We start from the raw sequence: 19,612 nt of genomic DNA, 5'->3' as shown, positions 1-19,612 counted from the left end.
TCTGGGACATTTAACCTCTGAGCTACATCCGCAGCCATATTTTCATTTTTCTCTATTTTGGGTAGTTTTTTTTTTTAAAAATAACATATAATTTAACAAACTTACAATTAAATATGTCTCATAGAGATAATACAAAAGAGCAGTAAGAAGAAAAATCACTTTAAAACATAAAATAGGCACATTATTTTAGCCAAGTACAAACTAAAAAATAAAACATGAAATGTATATTATAATAGAATATATAGAGCTAGTATAACAGCATATTTTTCACTGTATTTTATATGTATGGCTCAATGAAAATAAAATGCCCTTTCTGCATTTTAATATTCTGAATACAATAAAGTGCCTAAGCCATTGTGATTAATATGAAGCCTTCATCAGTGATTCATCTCTAAAGAACTGCTTTTAGAAATCTTGGTATTTTAAAATGCTTCATAGGCAGAAGTCATTAAATATTATTAATATTATTAAAATAACTCAGTGGTAGAATGTTTGTGTGCATAAAGCCCTAGGTCCAATAGTTAGCACTACAAAGGTGAATGTAAATATTATTTAGTAGGTAGTTATATTAAGATAATCATATTTGTTTAGGCAATATGGTTTGGTTGGGCTAATTACAATTTTTCTGAAATTATATGAGAAATTATTAGTGTAATCAGCCAATATCTTAAAAGACCATTGTAAAACATTTTTACTTTTACCTTTTTAAAATTTTTTTCAGACATCATAAAATGTTTAACTCTTGTCCTAATTGTTCTTCATTTATCAAAGCTAAAACATTTCTATGCACTTTTTTCTTACACTGAACCACATTTATTTTGTTTTAAAATATACTTATTTCTTGGCGTGGTGACACACGCTTGTAATCCCAGTGCTTGGGAGGCTGAGACAGGAGGATCGCACAGGTTTGAAGCCAGCATCAGCTACTTAATGAGGCTCTCAGCAACTTAGTGAGACCCTGTTTCCAAATAAAGTATAAAATATGTCTGGGAGTATAGAATACAGGTAGCAAAGCCCCTGGGTTCCACCCCAGTACCACACACACACACAATAAAAAATAAATAAAAATATATACTTATTTGATCCAGGCGTGGTGGCACAAGTTTGTAATCCCTGCACTTGGGAGGCTGAGACAAGAGGATCACACAGGTTTGAAGCCAGCCTCAGCTACTTTGTGAGGCTCTCAACAACTTAGTGAGACCCTGTTTCCAAATAAAATATAAAATAGGTCTGGGAGTACAGCCCGGAGGTAAAAAGCCCCTGGGTTTCATCCCTCAGTACCACACACACACACACACACACACACACACACACACACGATAGATAGATAGATATAAATATATACATACATATATGTGTACTTATTTATATAATAAAGATTGGACATATATACATTTTTGGTCATATATTAATAAATAATTATAAGTTTTTGTGAATATATGCACATTTATTTTAAAACTCAAGTTTTGAAAAACTGCTATTTTTAATTTATAAAAATCATTAACACAGCTATATATGAACAATCATCATTCCTTCTTTGATAAATCATAACTTTTTCCATGAGTTTAATTTAATAATTTTGCCTGGATATATGTGTGAAATTGTGCCTAATAATAAAATAGTCTTAAAAATAATGTTGCTTTTTATGGAAAATTCAATTATATAAAACCAAAACAATCATAACCAACATATTCTTTTTTTATTATCTTATTATGCTATGAGAAAAGATATTTAGGCAAAAGAAAAGGTGAATAATTCGGGCTACTTAAAACCTGTATCCCCCACCCCCAGTATGGTGGTGCATACCTATGTAATCCCAGTACTTGGAGGGCTAAAAGAGGAAGATGATCAGAAGGCCAGTAATTTTGTAAGACTCTTAGCAACTTAGTGAGAACTTTTTACAAAATAAAAAATAAAATAGGGTCGGGGTCTAGCTCAGAGGCAGAATGCAGGCAGAACAACCCTGGGTTTAATCCCCGGTAACCTCACACACATATACACACTCTCACACAGGCACATGCATGCACATATATCTGTTATGGGCAGTAATGATTATATCATTGATACCAGTCAAATTAGAGAGAAACTGTGTGTGTGCTAAGAAAACACATAGAGGCATCCTCTAGTATCAACGACTCTTGTGATTTGACTTGACAATCATAAAATATGCCCAGATTTATGCATATGTTGGCTATTTAATTTTAATACAAAAATGCACATCCAGTATTATGTCTAATTGGCAGTAAGCACACATCTAATTTAGTATTCCACGGAGCCATAAGTATTCCCATGGTGCATGGACTGAATCCAGTTAATTGCCATATCTGATTCTGCATATGACTGAACATACAGTAGAACTGGATCTATGAAATCATTAATTGAATTACCCTCTAAAAGTGCCAAAGGATATATTAGTTTTTATTCCCTTGGTACTTTCCCTCTGCATAAATGAAATGAAAAAAAAATTCAAATGACTTATAAAATAAAGTCAAAGTGTTTCAGACTTTTTTTCCCCAGAGTGCAGTTAATTCTTAGCTAATTGAAGAAGCTAACATTTTCACCAAACAGATAAAACAAATTTAAGAAAGACAATGATTGTAATAGAAATAACTTTAGATTGGAGCCTCAAATTCTGTAATGTCAGAACCATAAAATAAGTGTGATATATTTTTTTCTGTTTTTGTTGAATGTTCTTGTGGTCCCTCCAATGCACACTTACCCTGAGTTTATCTTGGAGTGTCTATTCTGTTTCAAGAAAAAATTCAGTCTGGTGGCGGTGGTGGATATCTGTAATCTCAGTACTTGGGAAGCTGAGACAGGAAGATCACAGATTCTTGGTAAGATGCTTGTGTCAGCATCTTACCAAGAACATCAGCAACTTAGTGAGACCCTGTTACACAAATAACTGATAAGATAGGGCTGGGAGCATATCTCAGAGGTTGAACAGATTCAATGCTTAGTGACAATAAAATAAATAAAGTAAAATTAGATGAAATTCAGGTGCTGTATAGAACTACAAGGAAAGAAAATTTCCTTCCCCCTTTAAGGGACTTACATTTTAATTAAGGATATGGAACATACAATTACCCACTTAAGAACATGCACCTTCAATAAATGAGTCATGTGATTTTATCATTGTACAAACACCATTGTTTAAACACAAACTCAGAAGGCTACAGTGTCACTGGATTTAAAGTCTAGGAAAACAATATTGTATGAAAAGTCTGCCATTAACCAAAATGCCATTATGTAGTAGAGCATGTTGGGAAGGTCATTATGTGTTAGATTATCACTATGATTTTAAAAGATGAAAATTTACTTTTCATTTCTTTTAAATCCCTTCTTACTAATAATTTTTCAACTTGGTTCAGTAAGTGGATAGTATAAAATTTGTCAAAAAAGTGATTCAATAGATCAGACAGAGCAAAGGGCAAAAAGCAGTGGAGGTTTAAGCATGGTTAGGGTTCAAAGAGCAATGATAACATAGAGACAAGGTCACAAAAATAGGTTGTATCTATAGGTCAGTTTATACAAAGCTTTAATAACAGTACCATGAAATTTGGGATTCATGGTCTGTGAATCTAGGATCTTTTACAAGGTTGTAAAGAATACAAAAATATTATGCTAACATAGTAACTGGTACTTCAGTGAGCTAATAAAAACTTTTAAAATGACCCTGTAGTCTTGAGGGACCCTCCATAAAGTTTTCCAAAATAATTAGACTTACATCTATACCCACAGAAAGTATATGAGGATTTTCTTTTTCTCCATTTCCTAACATTTAACTTCTGTCTTTTTATAGTAGTCTTTCCAAATGGTCTCAAGCAATATCTTATTTTGATGTTAATATACATTTCACCAATAATTAAAATAATTAGGAGAAGAATTCTTTTATTTATTTATTGCCTTTTTCTTTGTCTTTTATTTAGATCATTTACCCCTTTTTTATTGGTGCATTGTAGTCATAGATTTTAATGGGGTACAAGACTGTTTCCTTGCTACTGAATTGTACCTAGGTTCTTATTATTAGACTTTATTTTACCAGTCATTGAAACACACTTAGAACTGTGCCAAATATAGTTTAAATGTTTAAAAGGTAGTAGACATTGAAATTCATTACTTGCATGCATTTTTGAGTTATTTTTGTAGCAATATAGTTATTTATTTTTCATTTGCCTAGTCCACTAGAATATTTTTTATTTTCATATTAGAACAGTGATTGGCATGAAATAGATGTGTATTATTAATTTTGGAAAATGAATTGGCAGTGAGTACCTTCCCCAGAGTTTCAAAATCAAAATATTGAAAGTTTGGTTGCAACAACTGATTTTTTTTTATTTATTTATTTTTTGTGATACTGGGGATGGAACCCTTCTACCTCCGGGCTACACTCCCAGACCTATCTTATATATTTTTTTTTATTTGGAAACAGGGTCTCTTAAGCCAACAAGGCTGGCTTCGAACCTGCGTGATTCTCCTGTCTCCACCTCCCAAGCTCAGGCATTACAAGGGTGTGCCACCACGCCTGGCACAACAACTAATTTTTTTTCTGTGAATATAGTTCTTTTCTTAATATTTCATAACATAAAATAGATAAGAATCTAATTTTTCATAAATTTTCTAAGAGAAAGTTGATTATTATATCTACCTTTGAGGATTTTTTATGCGTGTACAAATGTATAATTTTAAAAATGTTTGAAATTAATTACCATATTTTAAGATATTTGTATGCAAGTTTATGATTTCTTAGATATCAAACAACATATTTTGGTTTTTTAGGCAATATTTTTTTTTCTGGTACTGGGATAGAACCCAGGGGCTTTTCTGCCTCTAGGTTATACTCCCGGACCTTTTTTATACTTTATTTGGAAACAGGGTCTCACTAAGTTGCTGAGAGCCTCACTAAGTAGCTGAGGCTGGCTTTGAACCTGTGTGATCCTCCTGTCTCAGCCTCCCAAGAGCAGGGATTACAAGTGTGCACAACCACTCCCGGCGTCTAGGCAATATTTTTTTTTTGTTCTTTTTTTTTTTATTGGTGCACTGTATTCATACATCATAGTAGGATACATACTTTTGTAGACATACATGCACACTTATCCCAGTCAGCCCCCACCCAATCTCCACCCCATTCTTTCCCTATCCCTCCCTCCCATGCTTGGCTTAGTAGTTGACATCTAGTATTATGGCAATTTATCTAAAATTAAAAATGATAATCTCACATAACAGTTTCATTTGTCTGATACCAAGCTTTTGATGACTTAAAGATAACATTTCAATATTTCTTTTTGCTTTCTTTCTTACAAGAGAATTTTTTTTTCTATTTTTTAGGTGAAACTATCATATATTTATATATTTATTTTTCAGAAAAAAATCTATCCTAATATGGAATATGGACTCTAGGTACCCCAAATGATCTTGAAAAAGAACAAGATATATATAGAAGATATATATTTTCTGATTTCAAACCATATAAACCTACAATAATTGAAACAGTGTAGTACTATTCTAAAGGCAGATATATAAACCATTGGAGTTAAATAAAAGCCTAGAGCTAAATTCTTCCCTATATTGTCAAGTTATTTTTTTGAATACAAGAATTTACTTGTCATGATCAAGAACAAAGCAACTGAGTCAGGCTATTCATAATTCATTAGTCACAGAGGGATAGAGAATACATTTTTGAGATTATATGTAGAAATTTAAACTTTTTCTTTGAGCAATAAACTACACACATTTTACTTGAATTAGTAAAGAGGTTTGTTTTTAGTTTCCAAATTAGACACATAGATTCCCAAATGTATTGTCTTACCATCCTCTTCTCAGAAAAATAATTGCTCAGCAGCCCCCCAAGTGCTTCTGTTCCCACTTATTTTCATTCAATGTTTCCCATTTGCACCCTAGGAGCTACTTTTATCCCTCTCCACTGTTTCAGTGCCTCCTAGAGGGCCATATTATTAACTTCTAAAATCTATGATGCTAGGGGATTATATATGACTTTCTGAAATTGAAAATAAATGGATGCACTTGTCTTTCTAATTACATTCTCAGAAAAACTTACATCTTATTATTTTAATTCCAGCATCTGAAATACATTAAATGATGTAAGAGTTCTTATGATCATATTTGACTGAGATCTATTTTTGACCTTCTCTAAAAACAGAAAAAAGGTTTTTTTTTAATTATCCTTGTGGATATCCTTTCTTATCAAAAAGAATATATACATTAAAATTGTAAGGAAATTTTTATTTGACTACTTTATTTTTTTATTTATATTTTTTATTTTTTGGTGGTACTGGGGTTTCTGGAAACCCTTCTACCTCCGGGCTACATCTCCAGACTTATTTTATATATATATTTTTTTTACTTGGAAACAGGGTCTCTTATGCTAGAGAGGCTGGCTTCGAACCTGTGTGATCCTTCTGTCTCTGCCTCCCAAACCCGGGGATTACAAGCATGCGCCACCATGCCCGGCTTTATTTGACTACTTTAAATAGTGGCCAAAATGAGTGCAAAAGGAGAAAGAGACTGAGTTCAACACTACAAAAGAAGAAAAAAAATAGAAATTTATAGTCACCGAGGGGCATGTGTGTTAGGGTATTGGCTCAGCGAATGGGAAATTATGAAGGTAAGCCTGATTAAGCTTCAGAGATGGGAGCAATATTGCTACACTAAGTTACCATGACTCTTGAAGGTAGACCACAAACTTAGACCATGATAGTATTGGATGAGAAACTTGGTAAGACAGCAAGCATGACTAGAAATCAAGAATGGGGGAATTCCTACCATACTGAGTTAGTAAGATTTTTTTTTTTTTTTTTTTTTTTTTTTTTTTTTGTAAGGACATGGCAGAGAAAGACCAAAGTCAAGGCCTAGATTAAACGTGGGTTTTTAGGAGCCTAATGAAAGAAGTCTTTGTCACATTTGTTGGGTTCTCTCTGGCAGTAAACACATTCCATCTTGTCAATATTAAGATTTCTCTGATTTTTATTTTCTGTTTTGCTCAGATGAAATTTTTGTCTTCCAGTGAAGTTATTTCTTTCTTTTTTTTTTTTATGCGGTACTAGGGATGGATCCCAGGGGCATTCTACCTCTGAGCTACACCCCCAGCCCTATTTTTTTATCCTTTATTTTGAAAGAGAGTGTCTCTGAGTTGCAAAGGACCTCACTAAGCAGCAACGGAGGCTGTCTGCAACCATGATCCTCCCGTCTAAGCCTCCTAAATGCCCTGGCAGTAAATTTATTTCTGTATACTGTAGTTTGTATGATAATTTTTACTTGGACTCTCACGATTGGAGAGACATGTAAGTCCTGAAGACATGGTAGCAAGAGAGTATACTCCATGTAGTCAGCAATTAAACTGTCTTCACGTACAGAAGATGAGACACAAAACTCAGGTGTAAAATACAACTTCATTATGAGAGTTCATCCATTCCTCATTTTGTCTTTCTGTTTAGATCTGCTTGTCTTTCCAGTTTTGCATGTCATATTCTTCTCTCCTCCTTTTCATGATTATTTATTTTATATCACTGAAGTTTATTTTTTCTATGTAGGCTTGAAGCTTTTCATGATATGAAAAGCCTACATATTTATTGAAAATTATAATTTTGATTTATCAACAGAAACTATGGCTACATATTTTTGCCTCCTCTTATGTTGCTCTGCCGGAGGCAGAGGCACATCATTCCTTCAATGGTGGCCCCAAACCAATTCTTCAGTCTCATCGACATGCTAACCTTGTGCAGGGGAATATTGCTGCTTGGCACTGTTTTGATATTTACACAGCATATCCTGTACATAGCCTTCATTTCTACTTTATTGTATGCAGGAGTTTTCAATATTTTTGCCTGACACCATAAATACATTTTTAATGTGGCTTTCAATATAGCAAGCACTGCCTGTAGCACATACTGCATTCAGCATAAATTCAATCCATGCTGAGATCATCAGACTAGCAATTAGTGCCAATTGCTTTCTCTCATAGAAAAAGGACACGTCTTACTATCAGTTTATAGTTCAATTATAATAATATAATAATATGTACATATAGATACCATATTACAAAAAGGATATGACTATGAGTCAGCGTTTAGTAGTTACATCAGCATGTATAATATTTATATCAAACTATGTGTATATATAAATATATTAGGTACAAACTTTTCTCTAAAGCCATATAAGGCTAAGCAAATTATGTTTTATATACAAAGAAGTAACAAAATATTTTATAGAGATAGATAAAAGCTTTGCTTTTGACTTTGAATGTCAGACATCATAGCTTCTTTTATATTTTAGCTGTTTCTCTAATTTCGTTATTCGTTAGTCTTCATTTCTGAATCTTGAAAAATATTTGTAAGTTTACTTTTTGTTTTTAAAGGTCTTCTTTTCAACTTAACTAAAATACTTAATTGATATGTATAATCAACTTTTAAAATTTTTCAGTCAATTCAATGTACAGTTTGTGATATTGAAAATACAGCATAGTTCATCATGAAAATGGTTGTGACTGAGACGCATCTTAAAGGTAGATCGTATGGTGAAGGAGCATCTCAACAAATTTCTCATTATGACTAATGAGGGAGAATGCTCAATTTTCTGAACGCAGAAAAAAAGAAAAGAGAACTTGGCTCAGAAATATAGTATGTGGAAAGGGAAGTGTAATATTCAGTTTTGAAGGCAGGAATGGTAAGGGAAGGAGAGCCCCATGCCAAGCTGATGGACAGCCAGAGGCACATACATGTGTACAATACTAACATTCCTCTATCACATTAAAATTTTTTCTTCTATCTCCATTTTTTCAGGATTTTTTGTTTGTTTTTGTGTTTGTGGTACTAGGGATTGAAGCCAGGGATATTTTGCCTCTGAGTTACACCTCCACACCCTTATCCTTATTTTTATTTTTATTTTGAAACAGGGCTTAACTATGTTGGTGAGACTCTCACTACGTTGTGAGGCTGTCCTCCAACCTGAGACCCTTCTTCTTACCCTCCCAAATACTGGGATTACAAACTACACAACTATGCCCATTTTTTTTCAACATCAATGGATGTTTGGTTTTGATTATTTTTCCATATTTATTGAGATTATCATTTGATTTTTTATTTTTGTTCTAGTTCTAATAATGGGATGAATTCCATTTATTTAATTGTGTATGTTAAAAAAAAACTTTGTATCCCTGATAAAAAACCATGTTGGCTATAGTGCAGAGTCTTCTTGATGTAGTTTTTTTTTTTTTTAATGTGAATTGCTAGTGCTTTATTAAGAATTTTTGCATCTATGTTTATCAAGGTTATTGATTTATAATATTATTTCCTTGAAACATTCTTATTAAATTTTGATATCAAGGTGATACTAGCTTTATAGAATGACTTTGGGAGTATATTTCTTTTATTTCATGGACTAATCTGAGGAGCATTGAGATTAGTTCTTTCTTAAAGGTCATATAGAATTTAGCTGGGAATCCAACTGGCCCTGGGCTTTTCTTTGTTGGAAGACTATTACAGCTTCCATCTCTTTGCTTGTTTTTAGCTTTTCAGGTTTTTCTTGCCTTTCTGTTCAATTTAGGTAGGTTGTAGGTATTTAGAAATGTATTAAATTCTCTAGGTTTTCCAGTTATTAGAGTCTAAGTTTTCATAAGGTTTTTTAAAAGATCCTATGGATTTCTTTTCTGTCTGTAGTGCTATTTTCTTTTTCATCTCTTATTTTATTACTTTGGGTCAATTCTCTTTTTTATAATTAGGTTGGCTAAGGGCTTATCAATTTTCTATCTTCTCATAAAACCAGCTTTTTGTTTTATTAATAATTTGTATAGTGTTTTCTATAATCCACTCATCCCTTCTCTGATTTTAATTATTTCATGTGTTCTTCTGGATTTGGGATTAGTTTTCTAGGGACTTGAGTTGCATCATTAGTTTGTTTATTTATAGTCTGTGTTTGTTTGCTTGTTTACTGTTTTTAATATTGGTACTCAAAGATATAAAATTTTCCTATTAAGATCAGCAAGATAGGGTCCCCTAGATTTTGGCAAATATCTTCATTTGATTCTATAAATGTTAAAACATTTTCCGTTACTTATTCTATAAACCATTCCTGATTCAGTAGTGTAATATTCAATATTTATATACTTAAGTTATTTATCTGAATCTTTTTGCTCTTAATTTTTATTTTCACTCCATTTTTAACTGAAAAGCAAGGAATTATTTTATTAATTTGCTGATACTTGTTTTGCGACCTAGAAAATTATCTGTTTTGGAGAATGTTCCACACGTAGCTGAGAAGAATGTGAATTTAGTTGTTGTTCGATAAAATATTCTATAAATGTCAGATAGATCCATTTGGTTTCTGGTGTTCTTTGCATCTAAAATTTATCTAATGGTGAAAGAGGTATATTAAAGTCTCCCAGTATTTTAGGATTCAGGTCTATTTGATTTTTAACATTAAATAGTGTTTGTTTTATGCAAGTGTGCATGTAGACTTTGGGGGCATATAAAAAGTTTAGTATTGTTTTCTTCTTGTTGGATTTTATTCGTTAGAAGAAAGTAATGCATTTTTCTCTTATGATAAATTTTGCTTTGTCTGATAAGAGAGTAGTTACATTTGTTTATGTTTAATATCCATTTACACAGATTTTTTGATACTTTTACCTGTAGCATGTGAATGAATATCTTTATCTACTTAGGCTAGTTTCTTGAAAGCCATATATGGTTAGATTTTGATATTTAATCAAATTTGCTAATTTATATCTTTTATTTAGGGAATAAAGACCACTTATACTCAGGGATATTATATAGAGATGATCTTATTTCTTATCACTTTGAGTTATGCTATCTCTTTGGTTCAATGTAGTCGTTCCTGTAATGAAATTCATCCCCAAAGCAGGGTGTGATGGCACACACTTGTAATTCCAGCATTTGGGAGGCTGAGACAGGAGGATTGCAGAAGATTGCGGTTCAAGGACAGCCTTGGCTACTTAGGCCCTTTGCAACTCAGTGAGACCCTGTTTCAAAATAAAGAATAAAGGGCTGGGGGTGTATCTCAGATGTAGAATGGTCCTGGATTCTATCTCCAGTACCACAAAAAATAAAGAAATTTTTCCCATCTCTAGCTTTGGAGTTTGTTTGTTTGTTTACTTTTGCGGTATCGGGGATGGAACTCAGGGGCATTCTACCTCCAAGCTACATCTCCAGCCCTATTTTTATTCTTTATTTTGAAACAGGGTCTCAATGAGTTGCAAAGGGCCTCACTATGTAGTAGCTGCGACTGCCTTCGAACGAGGATCCTCCTGTCTCAGACTCCCAAATGCTGGGATTACAAGCGTGCGCCACAACACCAGGCCTGGGATTTATTTTTATTCCTTTTTAAAGTTCTTTCTTTAAGTCTTTTTATATTTGTATTGCTGGTTTAATATTAATAAATTCTTTTAATTTATGGTAGGAAGATTTTTATTTCTCCGTCAAATTTGAAAGATCGCTTTGATGAATATAGGAATCTGGTTTGGACAAGTTGGTTGATTTGTCTCAGGAATTGGAGTACATCATTGCAAGCCCACTTGGTTTTCAGAAATCAAAATAATATTTATCTCTCGGTGTCAATTGGCCTTTTCTTCTTGATGCGTTTCAGACTTTCTGTTTTACTTCTATGTTAGTCATTTTGAGTATATTGTGACCTGGGGAGATTCTGAATATCTTCTGTATATAAATGTCCATTTGAAATTTCAAGTTTGGAAAAATATCTGATATTATTTCCTCTGAAGTTTTTTTTCGGCCCTTGGTATTTTTATTTCCAAACCTTCCTCAATGCCAATTACTCTTAGCTTTGTTTCCTTGATGTTTTCTGAATTAAAAAAAATATTTATTGTTGCATTATAATCATACATCGTTTTGGGGTACTAGATGGTAGAGGCATACATGCACACATCATTTATTTAGCTCTTCCCCCATTCCCTCCCCCTTTCTTACCTCTTCCTCCTCCTCGTGTTTGGCTTATTGATTATATGTTTGCATTAGAGAATTTCCCTCTTCCCCTTCACATCCCCCTCAACTAGGTCACCTTATTTGTTCACCTATGGTTTCTCCCTCCTCAACTAGAGTTCTACCTATGACCTTTTTTCCCCCTAGCTTCTGTATATTAGGGAAAGCATCTGAGTTTTTACTTTTTGTGACCAGCTTATCTCACTTAGCATAATGTTCTCCAGTTTTATACATTTCCCCACAAATGACATAGTTTCGTTCTTCTTTATGTCTGAGTAAAATTCCATTGTGTACATATCCCATAGTTTTCAATCTATTTGTCTGTTGATGGACATCTTGGCTGGTTTCATAGTTTGGCAATTGTGGATTGTGCAGCTATGAACACAGATACTTTCTTCTTCTTTTTTAAATATTTTGTCCCTTCATCTTAAATCTATGTGTGTCCTTGGAGATGAAGTGAGTTTCATAAACAGAGATATAAAAATGTAAAAGTAGAAATAATGCTACACACATATATAAAATAACCAATTCCAATCTCAGGGACACATACAGAAAAGAGGAGGGAGGGGGTAGGACCCGGAGGGAAGTGCTTATATTTGTCCCCATCTCTCTGTATCTCAGAACAAAGTGATAGATTATGGCATGAGGGCATTATAAATATACATATAATAAGTGAAATATACATATACATATACCAATATGTGTGTATACTAAATATACATATACATATACATATACCAATATGTATGTATACCAAATATACATATACCAAATAGAAGTATCAAAAAGACTCAGACATGGTGATATACTTTTGTAATCCCAGTACTTGGGAGTTTGAGACAGGAGGATCACACTTTTACAGCTGATCTGAGCAATTTAATGAGGCTTTCAGCAACTTAATGTAACCCTATTTCCAAATAAATAAAATAAAATAGGGCTGAGAGTGTAGCTTAGAGGTATATTGTCCCTGGGCCCAATCTCCAGTACCACACACATAGAAAAAGTATAGAAAAGATACATGTTGGCCCTAGTTTTTAAACCAATTTTGTCCTATAAGTATTTTGAGTGGAGAATTTAATCTATTTGCCTTGAAGGTTATTATCAATATGTAATGTCTTACAACCATTTTTCAGCTTTTTAAAATCATTCTTTGATAATTCTATCTTCATTCCTCTTTTACAATTTTCTTTGTGTTATGTGATATATTCTAATTTAGTAGTTGATTCTTTTCTTTATTATTTTTGTTATTTTTTAAATAGCATTTTGTTTTATGGTTACCATGAGTCTTATAAAAGATTTCTTATTATACCAAACTATGTTGAAATGATAAAAAGCCCTACATATTCCATCAAAACACTACTTGAATTAATAAACTAATTTATAAAATTTCTAAGATACAAAATCTGAAACAATAATGAATTATCTAAACTTAAATTCAAGAACAGAAATTTAACTTATGCTATAAAAACACCTAGAAATAAATTTAATCAAATAAATGAAATATCTCTTCAGTTAAAACTATGAAACATTGAAGACTAAAACTGAAGAAAATATGAAAATATGAAAGGCTTCCTATGTTCATGTATTAGAAGAAATCAATAGGGTAAACATGTCAATGCTACAAAAATAATTTGTAGGTTCTATGTAGTCCTCACCAAAGTACCAGTGTCATTCTTCACAGAAACAAAACAAAACAATGCTAATTTTGTACAGAATAATAAGTCTTAAATAGCCAAAGAAATCATAATCAAAAAGGAGAAAGCAGGAAACAGTATAATACATGACTTCAACATAGACTATGATACTGTAGTAATCAAAATAACATGGTATGGGCATTAAAAAAAACACATTGACCAGTGAAATAGAATACAGAGCCTAAATGTGAAAATACACATCTATAGACAACTGGAATTTTATAAAAAAATAAATTTGTGAAGGAATGGCAAAGTAAATTGATACCTGGCCAAGGACAGCATGTTTTAGGGAATTACTGAGAAATATATGGGGGTAGGTACTAGTGGAAGATAAGAATTACTTCAGAGGATGCTTACTTAGATTAATTGCAGCCTCTTTTATAATTATATGGTTAAAATTCTTTTACAGAGTTGATATATGGAGTTTATTAACATTATATTTCAGCCTCCTGAAAGAATCTCTGAAGCTTACTTTAGGTGAGGAAAGTCAATCAGAATACCCATCCTGAAGTTATAGTTTTTCAAGTGGTTTCATTTGAAATAATCAGTACATAATTTTGAAATATTTTGGGATAACACTTATTTTATTCTTCCAATATATTGTACATTTTCTCTTAATTACTCTTATGGAAGTCTAGTGTAGAGACTTAAGAACCAATAGGAAATCATAGGAATGAACTTATTTATATGTATTTATTATTTATTTATTTTTTATTTTATGGGGTACTGGGGATGGAACCTAGAGGCATTCTACCTCCAAGATACACCCCCCAACCCTGTTTCATTTTTTATTTTGAAACCGGATCTCACTAAGTTGCTGAGGGTGGCCTGGAACCTGTAATCCTCCTATCTTAGCCTCTAAGTACTGGGATTCCAAGCAAATGCCACCACACCCAGCTACCAGTTAAATATTGAGGTTAAATATTATTAATTCATTTAATTCATCTCTGTTTTAATAAAAATTGAAAATATAAATACTTTAGAAAATAATTATTTTTTATTTGTGATATTGCCATTTCAAATTAGATTTTATATCTGCTTCACAATATTTTATAAAAAATGACTAAGACATTAAATAATGACACAAGAACCAGTGCTTTTTGTAAGCTTATCTCAATCTGTCACTTTGTAATGTTAGTTTCTTAATAAACAGTTTCTTCATGTGTAGATATCCATAATTTAGTCATGAATATTTTTATTACATTGTAGAGAATATTTAAATCAGAATATTGCTTTATATTTTTATTATTGACCAGGCATTTTCCACATTAACAATATAAAATTACTTGATGAAATGTCAAATGTTATGTTTTACAAGAGTTTTCATGTCATCCGTTAAATACATGAAATTAGAAGTTTTATGTAGTCTAATAATAATTGCTAATAAATCAATCAAAAGGGTCTATAAATATTTTGTTACATTGTTTTACAGATGCTCCCAAGTTTATATCAAACCAAACTATTTATTACTCTTGGGAAGGAAATCCAATTAATATAAGTTGTGATGTGAAATCCAATCCACCAGCATCCATCCATTGGAGAAGAGAGAAATTAATTTTACCAGCTAAAAATACTACTAATTTAAAGACATATAGTGCAGGAAGAAAGATGATTTTAGAGGTAAGTTTTTATGTAAGAATCAATATGTTGTATTATCTTAGCAATTACCTACTCTTTTAAAATTTACTTAAATATAATTACATAGAATATGCAAACATAGTATGTTGAAATTTTTATTATATGTTTAATATTTTCTTTCTTTCTTTCTTTCTTTCTTTCTTTCTTTCTTTCTTTCTTTCTTTCTTTCTTTCTTTCTTTCTTTCTTTCTTTCTTTCTTTCTGTGGTACTGGGGTTCCTGGAAGCCCTTCTACCTCCGGGATACACTCCCAGACCTATTTTTTATTTTTTTTTAAATCTGGAAACAGGGTCTCTTAAGCCAGCGAGTCTGGCTCAGAACCAGCGGGATCCTCCTGTCTCCACCTCCCAAGCGCAGGGATTACAAGCGTGCACCTGGTAATATTTATTTTCTTAAAGACCAATTGTATACATATTTATAATAACCCATTTGGGTTTTTTTGGTTTTTTTTTTTTTTTGGTGGAACTGGGGATGGAACCCCTCTACCTCCGGGCTACAATTCCAGACGTATTTTATATTTTATTTGGAAACAGGGTCTCAAGTCAGTGCGGCTGGTTTCGAATTTGCACGCTCCTCCTGTCTTCACCTCTCAAGCACAGGGATTACAAGCATGTGCCACCACACCTGGCTTGTTGCAAATATTTTAATATTTACTTAGAAATATGAGTTCATAACAAAGATTTATTTTTCATACATTTTCTTTTATAAAGGCTTATATCAAGAAAAACATAGAAAAAGTAAATTAATAATCTGACATTTGAGGAAGGCCAAATACTTAACCGTAGTGATTCTATGTTTATAACTATTTTCTTCTAACTGGTATATAAAATGCCTTCTGTTCGATGAATATAATTTTAGTTTAGGTTTCTACATAAGCCAAGTTTATATGTTTGCCTCATTTTATCTTTAAATAACACTAGATAATTGCTTTATTCTGTCAAGTGGCTTACTATTAAGTACTGTTTGAATAGTGTGTTTTTATTTATTAATTGCAGATTGTGTATGTACTAATGATAAAAATTTAGCAAGTTTATGACAATGATTATCAGCCCTTCCAATATATGATGTTATCGGTACGTGTGGGGATCTTCTTGAAGACTTATTCAAATGGGAAGTTGTTACAATTGCCCTCTCTAATTCATTGATATGAAAAAGACACACCCGATATTCATATCATAGTAATTTATCTTTCATGTAGTGTTCTCTTTCATGCAACATCTCTCTTCTATCTAGTATCTGGAGTTAAATGTTTAGTTGGTAGAATGACTTAACTATGACATCTCCTTATATTTGGATTGACTTGGTAATAGGTCCACTTATCTAAATCTGTTTCCGTTTAAATCAGTTTCTTTACAATTATATGAGAAGTATTGGCTATTGCTGGCTTTACACGGCATGCCTGTCAAATTCATAATGATTTTGGACAAATATAATCCAAATTTGGGTTTTAGTTTTTTTACCTTACTTAAAAACTGAGGTTAGATTTAATTTCATTTGGAAATAGTATATTAGTCTCCTCAGCCAAAATAAAATAGCACAGCACGGATGATTTAAATAACAGAAATTTATTTGTTCATGTCAGCAATCTGGATGTCTATATAAATGTAACAGCAGGATTGGTTTCTGGAGAGGGCTTTCTCCTTAACTTGTAGATGGACATTTTCCTATTGGGTCTTCACAAGATCTTTCCACTTCTATGGGCACACACACACACACACACACACACACACACACACACACACACACATAAAGGAAAGAAGGGAGTAGAGAGAAAGAAAGAAATTTGGTGTTTATTCCTTTTTTTTGTATAGAGAAATCAGTCCAGTTGGAGTAGACTATCCTATGACTGCATTTAAACTCAGTTAAGTTCTTAAAGCTGGTCTCCAAATACAGTCACAATGGGAACTAGTGTGTCAACATATGAAGTTGAGGGGCATGCAATGTAATCTGTGTTGTATGACCAAATTAATGAATTCCATGCATAAAAGTTTTATCAAATGGCTATCTTCTTACAAAATAAAAGCTCAGAGAAATGATGAAAGCGTGACTGATACTTTTATCTACATTAGACAAAGAAAAATAAATTTATAAAGGAAGACAAGGATAACTGGATATTTGGGTTAGAATGATAATTTTTAGAGATGTAACTAAGAGAATGTAGAAACTACCAAAAAATAAAGATTAATTTAAAGCTTTTATTTATTCAGGTTCATTGCAGTCCAGTTGCCAGTCTCAGATGATTGATGATATTTTGCAGGCTTAGTTGAAGAACATCCCTCCCTAAAGATTTTTTATGGATTGTTGCATGAAGGAAAATACAGGCAAATGGCTGTCTTTGAAGTTAGAGTTCTTTAATTGATTTCAGCTTAATATAATCAATAAGTAAAATTGGCACATTTTATTATAGATATCTTTATCTCATTTAGCTCATAACAGGTAGACTTAATAACAGATTGCTGTTCACTTAAATATTTTATTTTTATAAAAATCACACACTATACCACCACTTGTAAATCCCAGCATTTGGGAGGCTGAGATCAGAGGATCATGGTTTGAGGACAGCCTCAGCTACTTAGCATGGCCCTGTGCAACTCAGTGAGACCCTGTTTCAAAAAAAAAAAAAAAAACCTAAAAAATAGGACTGGGGGTGTAGTTCAGAGGTACAATGCCTCTAGGTCCTTCCCCAGTATCACACACACACACACACACAAAAAAAAAGAAATCACACACTATTTTTTGTTCTTTAATTTGAAAAAGAGTCACACTGAGGTACAGAGGGCCTCATAAATAGCTGAGGCTGTCTGACAATCAGGATTCTCCTCAGCCTCCCAAATGCTGGTATTACAAGCATGCTCCACCATACCCAGAGATATGCATATTTTAAATAGTTCAATATTTTGTTTTGTTTTGCTTTCTTGGAGGCACTGGGGATTGAACTCGAGCATTTTATCTCTGAACCACATCTCCAGCCTTATTTTATTTTGAAAAAGGCTCTCACTAATTTGCAGAGGGTTTCTCTAAATTACTGAGGATGGAAACTGTGATCCTCCTTTCTCAGTCTCCCAAGAACTGTGATTACTTGTGCGTGCCACCATGCACAGCCCAGTATTCACTTCATACTTTGTAATGTACATCTTGGTATATTTTACACATAATTCTAACACCTTATTATGCTAAGTTTGCATATGTATCCACTATTGGACTTTACTTTCTTGTTGTTTTCTTAGTATCAACTATACTCTACTGTACATTTTTTAGCCAGGTTAAATCTAGAGTTAGGTTTTATTCTAATGGGTATTTTTTCTATTTGTTAACCATAAAACATGATAAAGGAATTATTTATTTTTATATTATTTATTTATTTATTTATTTATTTGTTTGTTTATTTATTTATTTTTGTGGTACTGGGGTTCCTGGAAACCCTTCTACCTCCGGGCTACACTCCCAGACCTTTGGAAACAGGGTCTCTTAAGCCAACTCGGTTGGCTTCGAACCTGCTCAATCCTCCTGTCTCCGCCTCCCAAGCTCGGGGATTACAAGCATGTGCCACCACGTTGGGCTTAAAGGAATTATTTAAACTAGAGTCATAATGCTTTTCACAGTTGTTACCTGAACTCTCAGGGGGAAGAAAATAAAAGGATGCTTCTGAAAATCATTCACATAAAAATGCATGTATTTAAAGTGTTATTGTGCATGTGTGTGCATGCGTGTGTGTGTGTTTGTACACTACTGAGGATTGAACTCAAGTGTATTGTACCAGCGGGCTACACCTTTACTTCTATTTTCTATTTACTTATAAATATGATCTTGCTAATTAACACATGCTCTTTTCCAAACTGTGTTCATCCAGTCTCAGCCTCCTAAGTACTAAAATTATAGGCATGCACCACTGTACTCTGCTTTATATTATTAATCTTCTAAGTCTTTGTAGGTTTTACATTTTTTTGTGGTGGATTTTCTACCTCTGCACTGTACTGATTCAGTAAACATATTCTTATCTGTGAAATATACAAAAAGATGTCTTATATGCCTGGAGAATAAGAAAATATTTCTTGTTACATCTTCCATCAGAAAAATTTCATAGTTAAATTAGCCTGTTTTGTTAAATGCTGGATATAAGAAAAATGAAAATGTGAATCATTTAGGAGTATTTTTATAAGAGCTGTTAAAACTTCTGAGCCCTAAGCCCGTGCTCCGTTCCTAGATGGACAGCTGACTGGAAAATGAATGACAGAGCCTTTTTGTACTCATTCAGAATTATCATCTTCAATGGACCTCAAAATTGCACTCTTAGTTAATAGCCTCCCATTACCATG

The 19,612-nt window shown here is 32.7% G+C and overlaps 1 protein-coding gene across 3 annotated transcripts in view; it reads left to right on the top strand.

Annotated features, from left to right (window-relative positions):
• Positions 1-19,612, top strand: part of NCAM2 (neural cell adhesion molecule 2) — a gene marked incomplete at both ends in the record, with an annotated part of 560,084 nt that overhangs the window by 426,931 nt on the left and 113,541 nt on the right. For all 3 annotated transcript variants that reach the window (XM_080696027.1, XM_080696025.1, XM_080696026.1), the window contains one exon: positions 15,093-15,280. In XM_080696027.1, coding sequence (XP_080552153.1) covers positions 15,093-15,280 — 188 coding nt within the window. The remainder of the gene's footprint in view (positions 1-15,092; positions 15,281-19,612) is intronic.

This window comes from Muscardinus avellanarius (genome assembly GCF_963383645.1).
Source record: "Muscardinus avellanarius genome assembly, chromosome: 5".
NCBI classification, from domain to species: Eukaryota; Metazoa; Chordata; class Mammalia; order Rodentia; family Gliridae; genus Muscardinus; species Muscardinus avellanarius.
Note: the sequence above shows the minus strand (reverse complement) of the source record. Positions and strands in the feature narration are given on the sequence as shown.